This window comes from Pezoporus flaviventris, unplaced genomic scaffold (assembly GCF_033815535.1).
Source record: "Pezoporus flaviventris isolate CSIRO_AGI_PZ_B2104156 unplaced genomic scaffold, CSIRO_AGI_Pfla_v1 ptg000040l, whole genome shotgun sequence".
Taxonomy (NCBI): domain Eukaryota; kingdom Metazoa; phylum Chordata; class Aves; order Psittaciformes; family Psittacidae; genus Pezoporus; species Pezoporus flaviventris.
In genome coordinates, this window is record NW_026892588.1 from 10,571,491 (window position 1) to 10,587,840 (window position 16,350).

The 16,350-nt window shown below is 37.7% G+C and overlaps 1 protein-coding gene across 9 annotated transcripts in view; it reads right to left on the reverse strand.

Annotated features, from left to right (window-relative positions):
* The window catches only part of ARMC8 (armadillo repeat containing 8), a 67,157-nt gene that overhangs the window by 30,105 nt on the left and 20,702 nt on the right, over window positions 1-16,350 (reverse strand). For all 9 annotated transcript variants that reach the window (XR_009745477.1, XM_061465257.1, XM_061465256.1 and 6 more), the window contains 2 exons: window positions 4,096-4,238; window positions 3,898-3,995 (listed from right to left, as the gene is read on the reverse strand). Coding sequence is in view for 8 of the 9 variants with exons in the window: in XM_061465257.1 (XP_061321241.1) it covers window positions 3,898-3,995; window positions 4,096-4,238 (241 nt within the window). In the remaining variant the exon portion in view is untranslated. The remainder of the gene's footprint in view (window positions 1-3,897; window positions 3,996-4,095; window positions 4,239-16,350) is intronic.

Here is a 16,350-nt window from a genome sequence, read left to right on the forward strand (position 1 = left end):
TTCTAACTGAATCACGTGATTCACTGACTGACTTTAAGTCAAACATACACAATAGGTGCTATTAGCATGTGTGACACTAATTCCAAACATATCAGCTAAAGAAAAATCATTATACTAAAGTTCCCTTCTGAAAACACATCCAGTTACTTAAGCTGTGTAGTATACCATGAAATTTTAAAGCTTTTAAGTTACTTTTACCAGTACATCCCGGTATGCAGGATGGCAGCAACGGGAATGGTGTTAAAAGAAATACTAGTCATTTTAGTTTGGAATAATGGTTAACTAAATTACTCCTATGAGAGAAAGGGTGTTGAATGCAAGAGTTGAACGACTGTGTGAGTCTTCCTTTACAAAGGATGTATGCTATACTTTCCCTATACAAGCAAATCATACTCTTTGTTTTATCTGCAGAATGATGAATTGCAACCCTCCGACTAGGGAAAAGGGGATTAAAATTAGAGAAAAATCTTCATGCTCTTCAGCTGCTTTTACAGTAATGAAAGTAGCACCAGCCTGTTTTCATGACTACAGCTTCAGAGCTATACAGCTGTTTATGACAAATTTTATTTCCCAGTTACTTGGGAAATCTTTAAGCACACTTTTTTATATTAGCAAAATGAACGTGTATAAGTCTCTCTTTTTTTTGGATACATTTTGAGGTCAGGCTAAGCTCTGCAGTATTTTAAAGTATTTTTATATATATATAATTTACCAGCTTATTTTAGAAAGCTTTGCTGCCAACAACCAGGCCTTCTTATTCTCCACAGAAAACAATAGACCAACAGAGCCAAAAAACACATGGAGAACAAAAACAAGTTGTTTCTACTGCTTGTTTCTCAATAACTGGAAAGGGTCAATACGCAAAAGCCTCATTTGCCATTTCAACATCTTATAGAGAGATGTCCTGGAGCTCTTCCACATCCACAAGCACGCGCACAGGAAAAGCAAGGAACAAACTATTCTAAGCAGTATTCTTATTGTCTGGTTAACAGTAGCGCCATCTTCTACCTTTACACATCGCATATATAAAAATGCATCTATTTCTCTGGTTTCTTTGCAACTTCAGAACCCAAACGCCTGCAGGGAAATGGTTTAGTTGCAGGGTAATAGTGAAAATTAAATCTAAAACCATGTTGTAATAGCACTGATGGTGCTCTTGACTCCCTCTGACAGAAGTAAGCCTGCAATGGTGTGTAAACTAAGTGGGCACTGTGTTTAGGCCATATGCCAAGCAGAACAGCAAACCTCCATGAAAAAGCAAACAGAAGCAGCTAAGAGGCCAAACTTGTTGTCAAGAAAGACATGGTACAAAGTCACAGCAGGTCCTAAGACTTCAAAGTGTCTCCTTTGAGTTACATCAAAACAAGCTGACAATGTACCCAGGATTCCTCTGTGGTTTAACACATTGAACCCATTAAAACAGATTCTTGCCATCATCTGTAAATCTCTGGCAGCTGAAGATATCAAGCCACAGTACTATCCAATATGTATGTGTGTATATATATATATATATGTATGTATGTATATATATACAGTATGTATATATGTATGTACAGCATACATATATATATGCTAAGAAGCTTATCACTGGTGAAGTGCATCTTACACAAAACAAACAAGAAGTCAGGAAGGCAGGAGGAAAAGAGACACCCCACAATTCAGAGATAGCAAAATTTACAAAAAGGAGCTTCAAAATGCAAGATGCAGGACCTGACATCTGCAGGGAAATCACTGGTTATGTCATACGGCTTATTTAAAAAGGTGCAACTACAAGGATGAAAATGTTGGTCTAAGTTCTTCTCAGTTTTGGGAAAGTGGAATGTCTGCCCTAAATTTTTGATTAGACCTGTAATTACTTTTCTCAAATGGTGCCTTGTGGAACACAGTTTGCAGCAGTGGGGGCTGTGGCTATACCTTCCAAGAAACAGGAAAAGCACCCCTTCTTTTCAAGGGATTTTCATTCATTACTGTTCAAAGCACGGGTTTGGGTATTCCCACAAGAGAAGCAAAAAAGAAGCTAATGCACAGAAATTTTAAGCATGGCCATAAAATACTTAACATTCAGGTGTCCAACTGGAATGGGTGATTGGAAAATGGGTATTACACTTGAAAGTAAACATGGCACCCTCACCAGATGATCTTTTCCTGTAGCTGTGATTAAAGGACATCATGTCTGCCTGAATAAGGAACGGAGTAGCAGAATTCTGATGTCACTGCTATGAAGCAGAGAAACACAAAGGGTGAAATAGAAAATCCATTATCTTAGGCATATAGTTCCACAATGTTAGTGGTAATTTATATGATAATAGAGGTTCTTCCACATTTCTGTATATGCTCTTCCACTTCCTCTCCCTTCCAGATATCACATCTCTCCTCCAAATAGGGAGGAATTAACAGTCTCATTAAGCACTGATTCCCAAGAAGAGATATGGATTGTTAATGGAGACAATCATCTTAAGCCCTCACTTTGGACACTTGAGTGCAGGAAGCAGATGCCCCTGCAATTATAAGCTCTTAGGGGCCAACCTGGGGGAATCTGGGAGCATAAAGTGGAGTCAAAGGAAGGAACTGAGAAACAAAGAGGAAACTCTCACATCACTCGTAAGGGGTGCCTCCAGCGGTCATACATTCAATCTGCAGATGGCTTCCTTGCTGAACAATCAAAAAAACAATTGGAAAAAGGCAACGAGCAGAGGACAAAGCTGGCGGATTACCTACACATACTAAATACAAGGGTAAGCTCTAAAGAGCTGCAGAAGGATTTCATGAGATGGACTACCTAGCAGATGAAATTCAGAACAGGTATGGTAAAACTGAGTTCATAGAAAACAAGTTTACATACCTATTTCTGCAATGAAAATGTAAGAAATCATTAGAAAAGAAATAGAGAACAAAGCCATCATTACAGTACTATGTAACAACTAGACAAAATCATGAGGAAAATCTGTTGAAGATTATTAATACACAGAAATTGTCTGTAGTAATGACAGAGACACCTGAACCACAGAGAAAGTACAAAATCAGAGGCCAGCTTCACTACAAGCATCAGGTCTTCCTCAGCAAGCAAGAGTCATTCCTTTGAGTGGTGGGACTAGGGTGGTTAGCATTATGGGCTTCCAATTGCCCTCAGAATTTGAACCTATTAACTGGCATCCAGTCAGCTGACCGGTGCACTGCTATCCTTTTCCTAACAGACTGCTGGTACAGTACAGTTCACATGCCAGAGCTTGCCTCATCCCTTACACTGGGACAAAAGAGAAGGGAAAAGTGCAAATCCCTTTTCCCCTCTTTCCAATTAAGAGATAGCGAGTTTCAGCTAGGCCTTTTGGGTCTAAGCTGCTAAAAGACAGCCTTACCTTCACTGGCTTTGCCCAGTCACCTTAACAAAGTCAGCACCAACAGGCCTATTGCTCACACGCTCCAAGCTGAACTTAAGATTATGAGTTCAACTGCTCATATGAGCATATTCCTGTCAGTTAAATGTAAATCACATATACATTAATGAAAAGAACAGAAGAGTTGAGGGTGAATCTTTTCCACATCAAGTGCTCAAACTAAGCAAGCACGCTCACAGCTGGAGTGGGAAGATAGCGTCAATATTTTAAATTTCAGAAACTAACTTTTGCAAATATAACTGTGATAATGGTACCTGCAAATACCATTTAGAAACAGTTTTTACTCGTTAAGATTGCACACAAGCCTGAAAATTTTGGTGTGCTACTTTGTTGACCATCTCATATCAAATATTGCTACAAACATTGGCAAGACAGAGGCCTTAAACGTAGATGAGAAATACTAACACTGTTGGTCAAATAAGTCCTCATTACTACTGCAGACAGCAAGATCTTTCACTCCCAAATTTACAGGTTTTAAAAGGACAGTCATCTTGCAACTTACTGTATATAACAGATCTTCTGGAGTTACAGGGCTAATGAAAATAGTACGAAGACATCGCAAGCAAGCTTCAATAAACTTCAGATCTGGTGACAGCAATCCTACAAATACAAACAAAAACTCCTATTCAGCTTCATTATCTTCGTTTATTTGAGTACTTTAGGAACATTCATTAACATAGATCCATTAAGTGGAAAGTACCTTGCAATAAGGCTGGGATAATATGGCAGTCTAGTAGGGATTTGACATTATTCTCTGTACCCATTGCGAGGCTTCCAAGGACCACGGCACATTCTGTTCTCAGTTCTGTGCTGGAGGTTTCTTGCTGAAGTAAATACAGCAACCTGGAAATAGAATTATTTATAAAGATAAATTCAGATTAAAGAGAACTTCTACATATGGAAAAAAAAATTATCTGAATCCTGCTATGTAAAGAAGATGAAGGCTGAACTAAAGAGCAAGATGAACACCTTAGTCATGAGACCCTTTTTACACTGTGTGTTCCTACACAGGTTTTACTTGCTGTTATGGTACAGAGATATCACACTGGTGGTTCAGGTTTTTTTGTCCCCTAAAAAATGCAGTGTCACAGTACTAATATCCCAGACGAGGTCTTTCAGGATACCAGGAAGACTGCAAATTTCAATTAAAGGAAACGAGTCTGCAGTTTGACGTCAACGGGAAAGGGAACCTCAAGAATCTCCCCTAACACCTAGGGACATTATTGCCTAGATGATGATCTTTGGCAGTGACTTCTTCTGGGTCCAGGTTCATATTAAATGCCATCATTAAGAATAAGCATGGGGTCCGAGAGTAATCCGAGTTTTGAACACTGAGGAATGATCATATAGAACATAAAGAAAGCACAGTAAAATTTTATATGCAGGAAGGCAGCTGAATTGTAGCTAAACAGGATCACTTCAAGCTTAAAACACATCTTGCCAAACTCATACTTTGGGTCTCAACCAATTTGGATTCTTCATACAGAATCAAGACAGCTAAAAGCCCCTTTGAACATACTTCAGATTACACATGTAGCACCTGAATCACAGCAGAGGTCCCCAATCACTTTCAGTCTAAATCTGAGTCATATAGAGAGTGACCAGATTCCTACTTCACATCAGCAGAGAAGATAATCACTTAAAGATTCACATGGTTTACAAGCTGAAGATGAAAAGTGTTTAACTAAGGACACCCACATTACATACAAGTCTGAGCAAAACCGAAAGAGGTAAGATGACTTAAGTGGACACAGAGATACAATTCTCTCTGTATATGCAACATACACTGTCACTTTTCTAGATTCACTGAGCTAAGACAGAAATATTCTCAATTTAGTAACACACTACCCTATCTAGTTTCAAAAGGTCTCCCGTAAAGCCAGGCAACATACTAAACCCTTCTCTAGGAGCAAAAAGGAGCCACTGCTGAAAGGGAGAGTAGTAGTTACTGAGGTTGACAGATCCCTGAACAAAATACCCCAAAAGCTGACTTCCCCAATTAAAGGCAAGGGAAAAAGTAACCAGAAACACAAAACAAAAATGCAATTTATTTACATGGGAATGGAAAAGGCCAACCAAGGGAATAGCAAGCAGCCCCACAACAGACAGTAACACAGAAGAGTATCTTTTAACACGCATTCCAAGTGTTTTCCACTTATGTAAGGCAAAAATTGCTTCCACTACGTTTGAAATCTAAAGTAAAAGGCCACAGACATAACTATGGCATGCCACTGCAAGAAAGGCATGAGATGAAAGGTCTCCTCAATACCTATAAGCAGCCTCAATACCTATGAGCAGCACGTTCTTTACATAAAATTCATTCTATCCCAGGCAGCAGATAATTTCCCAATCTCTTAGAGAAGAACAGCAAAATAATCCCCCACTATTCCCTAAGAATCTATTTAGATGAAAAATTCTGTGATTGCCAATCTGCTTTGCTAAACACAGGTTTGACAGCAGCCAGGAAGCAGAGGTATGCTAGTATCACTCAAAGCATACATGTACCCTTCCTGATTTCACGGTGGAAAAAAGCTCCAAAACATGAACACATACTAAGAAAATGAAATACAGTTTCTCCCTGAATACAAACAAAGCAGTTGAAATGTGGCACAAAATTAATGTGTGAGATGCAAGCAAACCCAAAAGCACAGACATCTTTTCTCCTTTCAACTTTCTTCATATTCAAAGGTTCAGACTGGCATATGTTCAGAATGGCACAGATTTCCAGAGTCATTGATGTTTTCCTTAATCCACTTCTTCCAAAAAACTTACCAAAGGCACCCAGGTTCTTTGTCCCTTGCCATCTGATTATCTGAAAGGCCCCTTATTCCTGATATTTAGAAATCTCTAATTTTTTGTAGAAAGCGATTCCTGACTGATTTACATGCATTTCATATTGCATGGATATTATCCTTTAATTTGTGTATTTCTTCTCATTTCTTATTGACATAATGGTCCTGAGACACTTTGGCCCAGAGTGCCCACATGGCTCAGTGGAGTTGATCTGCTCATCCATTTATCTTCATTGTACCATTGCCTGTAATACTGACAGAGCAAGGTTTGTAAAGAAAACTCAGATTATCAGGTGTTCACACATTATTTGTACAAACTCACAATTAACCGCACCTGTATAATGACCTTCTGGAAAAGTAACAAAAATCATACTTACGGCAATTTAATTACATGTTTCTAAAGCTACAAATTCTGGTATGTACCCTTTGAACTATCAACTGCACTATGTTCAGGGTAAAGATTAGCGCTGCTTCTGAAAGGCTACAAAATAAGTAAAATACATAGCCAATGTTATGCAAAAGCATCGCAAAGGAAAAAAAACATTCCACTTCTATTCCAAATGCGACAGAATAACCCTGCATCACTGTTACATCTTCACAGACAGCTGGTTTTGTTCTCTGCCGTCCAGATCAGGTAAGGATACACAGGAAGCAGAAACTTCTTTGATCGTGTACAAATGCAATGCAAGTGATCCCAGCTAAAATTCCTCCTTGAAAAGGTGTTACATTTTTTTCTGGACTCTGAGATATATGGAAAGCACACTCTCACCTACTACTCTAACTGTGACATTTGCCAATTATCAAGAAAAATCCATTAATGTAGAAAATAATTTGACATGAATTACCATGAGCAGATTAATTCATTTAGTGGAGTAACCTGTACAGCTGTTCTAACACCAAAGACTTGACATTTCTTGACCCTTTTAACTTACACACATATATTTTGTAAGCTAATGTTGCAGAACACTTCTCAACACGTTCTAACTCTACTACTAGAAACAGTTACGTATCTTCTATAATCTTTATCACTTCATTTCACCATAAAATTTAACACACACAATTTAAAAAGCTGGAAAATTTGACTTTGAAGAATTGGCAATTTAGAAAACTTCAATAAATAACCTGTTCCTTGTAACCAGAAATGTTCAAAGAACTACAGAATTATTTAGGTTGGAAAAAACATTTAATAGAGTCCAACCATTAACCCAGCACTGCCAAGTCCATCACTAAACCATGTCCTGAAGTGCCACATCTAAATATCTTCTAAATATATCCAGGAGTGGCAACTCCACCACCTCCCTAGGCAGCCTGTTCCAGTGCTTAATAACCTTTCAGTGATGAAATTCTTCAGTCTGAACCTCCCCTGGCGCAGCTTGAGGCCATTATCTCTTGTCCTGTTGCTTGTTACGTGGGAGAAGGGGCCAACCCCCACCTCACTACAACCTCCTTTCAGGTATTTGTAGACAGTGATAAGGTCCCCCCTGAGCCTTCTCTCCTCCAGACTAAACCAGTCCCAGTTCCCTCAGCCACTCCTCTTAAGACATATTCTAGAGCCTTCACCAGCTTGGTTACCATCCTTTGAGCATGCTCCAGCACCTCAATGCCATGTCCTAAAACACTTTAAAAAGGTATTTTTTACAAAGTCCAAAAGCACCCTAAATTCTGAAGGTTGTTCTCTTCCAAAGAAATTAATTGCTACTTTCTTTTCCATGAACACTCTGCAGTTGGAACAGATGTTACAGCTATGTTAATGTTAGAGAGTGAAAATGAAACATGCTGACTATATGGTCTTTCTGTGTGTCTAAAATAGAAATCCTTAACTCAGCTTTATAATTAGTTAAGATGAAAATTTAAGTTCAGATTTTACACACAATACATTTTGGAACTATTAATGATATCTTTTCCTAGATCTTTAAAATATGCTTGTTTTTCAGATTAGGTTTTCCACAGAGCTAGATACCCATATTATAACATTTTCTGTGTCCTTCTTTAAAAAGAGAGCACTGATGGCAAGTAACATTGAAAACTAAGTAGTTAAATGACAAACTGTAAAACTACAAAAAATATAGTGAAAAGAACTCATATAATTAATAAAGATGAAACTATCAATTAATAAATTACTGTTAAACATTAAAGACAAAGACCACATCCTTCTATTGTCAAAAGGAACACAGGAATAGCACACTAATGTACATCCTGGACTGGTTTGGGGTTTCCAAGGGTCTAATATAGACAAATTCAGTAAAGATATTTGTAATTCATTCCACCAATGTCAATATTAAGAAGTTAAAAAGGTAAAAAAATGGCACGTTCACGCAAGGGATAAGAGGAAAAGTCATCATTTGGATTTTTGAAATTTAAAAGATATTACTATGGTAATTGTCCACATTTTTTAAGAACATGACATCCCTACTTATCCTGGATCTCTTATATCCAGCATTGCTCCTTAATCAGCCAGACTTATACTAAACCTGCAGAAATACTGGAACAAAGGCTCTGCTAGAACCACCATAACTCAGTTTTGTAGAGCCTGAGTGTTTCAGGAGGAATCAAAAGAACAGGTATTATAAAATAGCAAAAAGGTACTCATGCTCTTATTGACTCAGTTTTCAGCCTGTGATCCCACAGTAAAGCTCATTACAATGAGACACAAAATGAAATAAATGGGAAGATCTTGCAACACCTTCATTAACATTAAGACACTGTTTGAGGCTAAGTAGTTTAAAACACAATATTTGGACTTTTGCAACCTTCTAGAAGGCTTCCCTATGCTATTTTCCTCTACTGCTGATGTAGAATACAATTTCTTCCATTTGTCCCTGCAATTCTAATAACAATTAACTAATTAAGGCTTTTTTCTCAGATATCAGTAATGGTATCCAGGCAATTGTATCTAAATGAGGTAGGGCAGTAAATCCATACAGAGAGACAATTCTATTAACTCCATGAACGCTTAGAAACCAAAAACAAGGTCAGCTGAAGGCATGATGTATTCTGAACAAGTGACTGGGATTCATCTAGGGAAAGCATAAAGGATTCTACGTGAAGTAGAAAACTTTCCAGGAAAGTAGCTGCTGAAAAAATGGGAACTATCATGGCTTGGCAAGGAAGATTCAAATTCAAATTTGCCTTTCTTTTTAAGACTGAGATTTGGTGCATCCAAGTTGTGCACTGTAAAACAGACTCATACGATTTAGACCTCATCAATCCACTGTGAACACAGACCTCACAGTTAGCTAAAAATAGCAGAAATTTACTCTTTGACATTCCATCCCACTTACAAGTTGTCACAAAAATCTCTGCAGCTTTTAAAACACCTGGGAAGGAGACAAAACTCAGCACTTCATCAAGCCCCATAATCAAGGAAAAAGAGCTCAGGGCTACAGTTCCAAGTTATAGTGCCATGAATCTTGAGATACCTTATATCAAAGTATATGAATAAATAAGAGCTGTAATTCAAATCACGATTATCTGAATATGTATTAATAGTACCCCCACAAAGCAGATGAATGCACTATATGCTGGAATGGTCATGATTTCTTCTTATTCTGCCCTGGAAGATGCTTGTCTTTCAGTCCATTGCCAACAGGCCTGAAAAATATACAATGGAAACATGCAAAGAATATACAGCTGAAAGTACTACTGAGGCATATTCTTTTGTGTTAGCTTACAGAATATTGAATAACAAACAAGTTAATACATAAAGAGGTTGACCTCTGAACACATGGGAAGCCCCAGCTAATACTGATCACAAACTGTGAACTGAAGTATTAGAATAGGTCAAACAGGATAGGACAATTTACAGACTTTATTCAAACTGCCCATTTTAATGCATTCTAAGCATTGGTTTTCAAACAGTGTACAAGAAGCAATCACTGGCCACAGAATTTTCCAATGCAAGAACTAAATATCATTTTGAAAGTACACAGATTAATTTCTGTAAAATATCTGAAATGACAAACAATGTTATGGATTCTTACACATTAGGACTCAAGAATGAGTTATTTTTATGACTGTTAGTCAAACAAATATATCCCAAACTGAGATGTCACATTCTCACTTCTGGACGCAACAACTTAATTCAAAATCTCCAGAAGCTGGAGCCAAAGGGCCTGGGTTAATTCTACTACCAACCTACAAAGCAAAGATAACTGCTTCTGAAGAATTTCATACAAAGCAAACAGTACCTGTAACTTTTATTTTTTAAAGCCAAGTTAAGAAAACTAATGTTAGGACTCTGCTTTGAGCCATACTATTGAAAATGCTCTCACTACTTCAACATCTCTAAAAGAGATAGTAACACTAGCAGTCCCCTTCCATGCGAATTAGAGAGAAAAACCCTTCTGCACTAACACAAGCAGTAGGAAAGAAAGTTGCAAAGAAATCTTTTTCCTTTAGGAACAAAACAAGGAGTCTCAGGTCACAGCTCTAGTAATTTATTCTAATGCTTAATCTTATTTTTGTTCACTTAACTAAATCCAGTGTTGGAGCAGTACAATACCTACTGAGCTGTAAGCTCAGTCTGAATTAAAGAAGAAACAAAACAACATGGAGTAAATAAGGACTATGATCAAGTTTTTCCTCACCTTTCTCTTTAATGATCAATTTCATTTGAAAATAACTCTTGCTACTTTCCATTGAACTATTGCAGTTTGATTCACCTTTTTATAACATGAATGTTTTCATTCAGCATGTAACACTGTGTATCCCAACGTGCTACCAGATCTCTGAAGTTGTTCACATGCAGGCACTTTTAAAGTAACTTGAAGGATATTGAATTTGATACAGTATGGCTTCTTTCTGCTACTAGATAATCTCACATCCAAGTGCATTTACACTGTCTGTATGAGCTAAATTATTCTATTTCCACCTCCAAGAAAACTCTGGAAGCCATTTAGCAAAAATAAAAACATCCTTTATTTGCAGCCATTTATACTAGAATATGTGGGATCAACACATAGCCCCTGAAGCCAAACAGGGCTTACATTTCACTAACAATACTCAAAGCTTTTTAACTTACACAGTGAAAGACACTGATTCAGTTTAGTATTATTTAAAGTGTGACACAGGCTAAAAGATTTTACTACATCAGTTGCCTTCATCAAAGTAAGACTATTTTTGACATGATACAAGCTTTATAATAGGCATTATATAAAGCAACATCTTCATCCAGTCTTGCTTCAAGCACTCTACCACTCTGCTCAAGACTGATGTAAGTTCACTGTTCATTCCATTTACCTTTGCAAACCATCAACATGCAAACTTCATTCCAAGTCTTCCAGAAGTTACTGTGTGAAAATACTCTTGTGTTAAAACATCAGTGAATCAGCCAGCCTATGAGCACTATCTGAAAAACTACTGTTCATTTAGACCAACTCATTTTAAAAGGCTTTTGAATGAAAATACTAAGGAGTTTTAAAGCATAAAATACATTGTTTCAACTTCCCATTCAGCTGCATTTTGAAATTCTTTACTGTACACAAAACAGCTACACTACACTTTCACTCTGATATCACCATCCTGCACATCAAAGAGGATGTAAAGAATTTCTTCTTTACTGTACTGTACTTCTTACAAATTTGATTCTTACAGCTCCTTAGGAACAGATATGAGATATCCTAAAACTACCTTTTATATGAGGTTTTTAAGCTCACACCCCCCCCCCCCCCAAAAAAAAACAAACCAAAACAAACCACACTTTAAAAGGTGCCATTAGAAGGAGAGCTAATATTAACAACTTTTTTGCTAACAGAAAAGGCACTTAAGCAATACAGGGCTGCTCAGCTTTTAAACAAAACCATCTCTGATGCAATTCTGCTGACTGCAAATATTTGCCTTGACTCACATGTACTTCATAGCTGAATTACAATACTTTGTTCTAGTTACATATAACCCTCATGATGAGGGTTATTCCTCATAAAGAAACATATAATTACTTAAACAGGCTCTCACTTGCTTTGAGGAAAAAGCAGGGATAACCACAGGAAGCCTATTAGAGCCTCTGCTCTCCACTTCTTTCACCACTCTAAAAGCAAAGGAAGCCTTTAAAAATATCAGCATTGCAGATGAAGCTCCTTTATGTAAGCACACAAACCACTAGTTTTGGGCACAGATCCCTACCTTATGGAGCACATGACACAAAACCTCCAATTTTAAAGTCAACTGCAGCCAAGAACAGGACAAAGTGTCAGGAAAACAATGGCTCCTCAGGACTTCAGACAGATCACTTTGTTAATGTGCATGACAAACTTAGTAATACTGCGTCCAAAAGTACTGAGTTCTTGACAACTGGTAACATGCCAGAGATCGTGAATGTCTTAAAAGACGTGTGTAACTGATGATGAGTACAATTCTTATTTCCACCACCAGCAGTGGTCATGCAGCTCAAGTTGACCTGAAGACATCACAATTTCTGCAGTCAGCAAGTCAATTAGGTAGGAACTGAGGATCACAGAACCAGAGCTGTGAGGAATCTTGACAGATCTTCTAGTCACTAACCTTGCTCCAAGGCAAAATTATCAGTCATTAAACTGCTTGCAGTTACTGTCTTGCTTTCAGTACTTCCATTGGTGGAGATTCACCACACACTGCCACCACCAGCAGCCTTTCAGCACTGCAAGGTGTAGGATGTACATACATTTCTCTGCTACTATGGTGCAGTCTCACTCTCTCTGTGCTCTTATGTCCATTTTTCTTTTTAACTTAACAGAACAATGCTTTTTTTGTGAAAACTTTTGTTAAGTTTTTTTGTGATTACTGAGCTGAAGCAGTTTTCAGCGCAGCAACACTAACATCACCACAAGTGGTGGCAGGATACGATCAGAAGCAGAGAAGGATGGTTCTGTGAGAAGAGACCTGTGAAATCAACTTGGCTTTTCACCTGCACCTTTACATAACACTGCCTAGGTCAGAGCCACCAAAGGCAGCTTCATTAGCATAACAAAGTCCTAATCCCAAGGCAACAGACAGACGAGATGCACAAAAGATGCACTTCCACCAACAGAAGTTTTCACAAGAAAGGAATTGCTACCCAGCGCTGAGAGATGAGGAACAGGATTACTCCAGAAATACTAATTTTAGAGAAGACACCAAAGCAAAAATAAACAAAAAAGCTCAAAACACAGGCATGAAGCTTGAAGGCTCATTTGAACCTAAATCATCACCTCAACAGATAATGTTTAGAATGGAAGGTAGCATCAGGACAACAAAGTGCTAGCATGTTGCATATTTGGCAACCCTTCTCTAAGAAATAAACCCCCACTTGCAAAAAAAACGAGCTCCATCTCATGTCCATGCTGTTATCCTTATGGTTTCCCACTGAAACAGAACAAGTTGAAAAGGTGCCCACACTGGAAGGCAAGCTGAAGATCAGAAATGGAGTAGATCCTAGTATTTTCTGGCTTTGGACACAATCTTGCCAATAACTACTTTATAAAGATGTAACAAACTAGGAAGATCAAAATTATTTCCTGTATCACTAAGCACACGAGGTCTCTCTTCTGGAGAAGAGATGATACACAACACATTTTTCTGCAGTTAAGAGAGATCTCGTGCCAAAACAATTCATATAATGATTATTGATAAACCAAAGGCTTTATTAGAACAATCAAGCCAACTCTTTGTCAGAAACATCAGCTTACAGTTTTAGAACAATTTGTTCCCTGCAGTATCAAATGACCAAGGGAAACGTAACAGATTCCTTGCCTTCTGTAAACTGCAGTTTCACTATCCTAAAAAGAGACTTTGATCCCTTTATTGGTAAGCACTTAAAATTTAGGGTAAATAGTTATAACACCCAAACCTCACATGCAAATTTGACATAGGTTTTTTTAGGCTGAAATTTATGCCTTTTCTTTTTGTTCCTCCAAGCTTGATTTCTGAACACTGTCTATTCCTGTTAGAACCAAAGATCCTACCACACATTTAGACAAGTTATCTGGCATATCAAAGTCCAGCTTATCACCCAAACCACAACAAATAATACTATTGACAGCTTCCTATCTGTCACTTCACTAACATTTCTAGAGCTGCTCTTTTTCTAGGCCTCAGACTAGAAATCTTTCTTCATGTCTGCAGGAGCTACTGCAGGCATGCTTCATCCCCTCAGGCTTAAGAATGCTTCGGGTTTTATTCCCTCTTTAACAAATGGTGCTGCACAGACACATTGACAGGAAGGAGTTGCCATTTCCTTTCCATAAAAGGGGTTCATCTTTCATGATGAGGTTTCTTCTCTCTCCTCCATGTCATAAAAGTAACTGGCTGCTCCCTTTTCCTCATACAAAAGCATGTAGTGAATCTAGAAACCTCCAAAGGTGCAGTTCTTCCTGTATTGAATAAAAATATACTTTTGTGTGTGTGTGTATATATATACGCACACACATATTGTATTTTACTGTATTGAATCCTAGGTTTGTATGATTTGGCAAAACAGGCAACCCTGCAATATTATTCACAGCTAATCAAGAAGAACAATGCCCAGCTACTAAGGATTTTTTACCTTTTCAAAATTATTCATAGTAGAAACTGAAAGATATAAATCATCAGATATAGAAATAGTCACCTGCAGACAATTTACCAGTCACTCAGGTAACAGAGAATAAAAAACCCCCCAAAAAACCAAAACAAACAAAAAAACCAACCAAAACACAAGTTAAATGTTTCTCATACCAGTTTCCACCATTCATCAGCCCTTCCCACTTCACAATATCAGAACTTTTCCAACAGAAGAACTTATTTTTGGTGGACACCTTAAGACTAGAAACCAGAAAACATTAAAAAAAAAAATAATCTGCCATCATTGCTAAACCTAATCACATCTGCCTACTAACCTAGGCTGTAGTGAAACCTGATGGCCAAATTTGTTCCCTGAAACTGTTCAGCAGCTTTACTGCCCCAGACACAAACAAGAAAAAACCTTCTTTACCAAAGTTCAGTATCAGGTCCACAGAGCAGGGCATACCTCCCCAAAGGTGTTGTTTTAGAGAATCAGTCTAAAGCCATTTTGGGATAGCACTAGGTTCAATACTGCTCTGCCTAATCCTAACCAGACAGTAATTAAAGAGATTTGCATGACACCAAGCACAACATATATTTGCACAAATACATCTTTCATGCATAATCTTAGCATATAAAGTTATAAATTAAGAAATTAAAGCTTTCATTAAAACCATACCCTCACTCATATGGGGAGGCTTCCTTATACTAGCTAATAATAGATTTTAGAGCGCAATATTCTCAGGCAAGTACTAACACATTTTGTCTGTACAGGAGATGTTCTGTCAAGTAGTCCTACAGTTAAAAGATGGCCAGTCCTTTAGCAGTAGTGTTATAATAGGACACTAATTAAAACAACTTCTTGAGCAAGTGTCTGAATTCAAGGCTAACGCTAAGGAAAAAGTAGACACATCAAGGCAGTTTTTCATTAAATCAGGTTACAGAATCAAAGAGTAGATGATACTGGAAGTGATCTCTGGAGGTCACCTAGATCAATGCTCTGCTCAAAGCAGGGTCAGATAGAGTATTTGGGTAAGTATGTCAGCCATGAAGACAAGCTTTCCAGGACACAAAGTAATAGACATACTTTCTTTGTGTTAAACTAAAATTGTACTTACTATACGCACAAGCCTCTATATTCCTAAATACCCAAACACAGGCAGCTTCTTGCATATCTTTTACATAAACAGTAAGTTAATTGTTTAACTAATAACATTATCTGACATGTGTCTAACTCCAAGAAAAGCTGAAAGCAACAGCGTGTTTTTTCACCCTGCACTCCTGCAACTGCTCTCACAATAGTCAGCACCCCAGCATAAAAGTACTCCATTTGCAAGGGTGTTCTTCTGCTAAGCTCCATGCAGGATCATTAATATCATGGGTCATCTACGAATTTGTAATACCATGCATTTAAAGAATTGTTTGGGGTACTTGTGAGCTATGCAAAACCATCCTGCCTAAGTTTTCTTTTTAAGTCTCAAAACAAAAGTAAGACACACACAAACATTTCAAATTATATCAGTGATACGCAAATTCCTCTACTTACTTATCAGCCCATCAGCTTTAAGTTTTCCAGATTTGCCAGCTAATAATGGACACAAAAATCATCTTTACAGATCCTTTTGCGTTTAATGTAGATACTAGCCTATATAAAATCCTTTTCCTCAGCT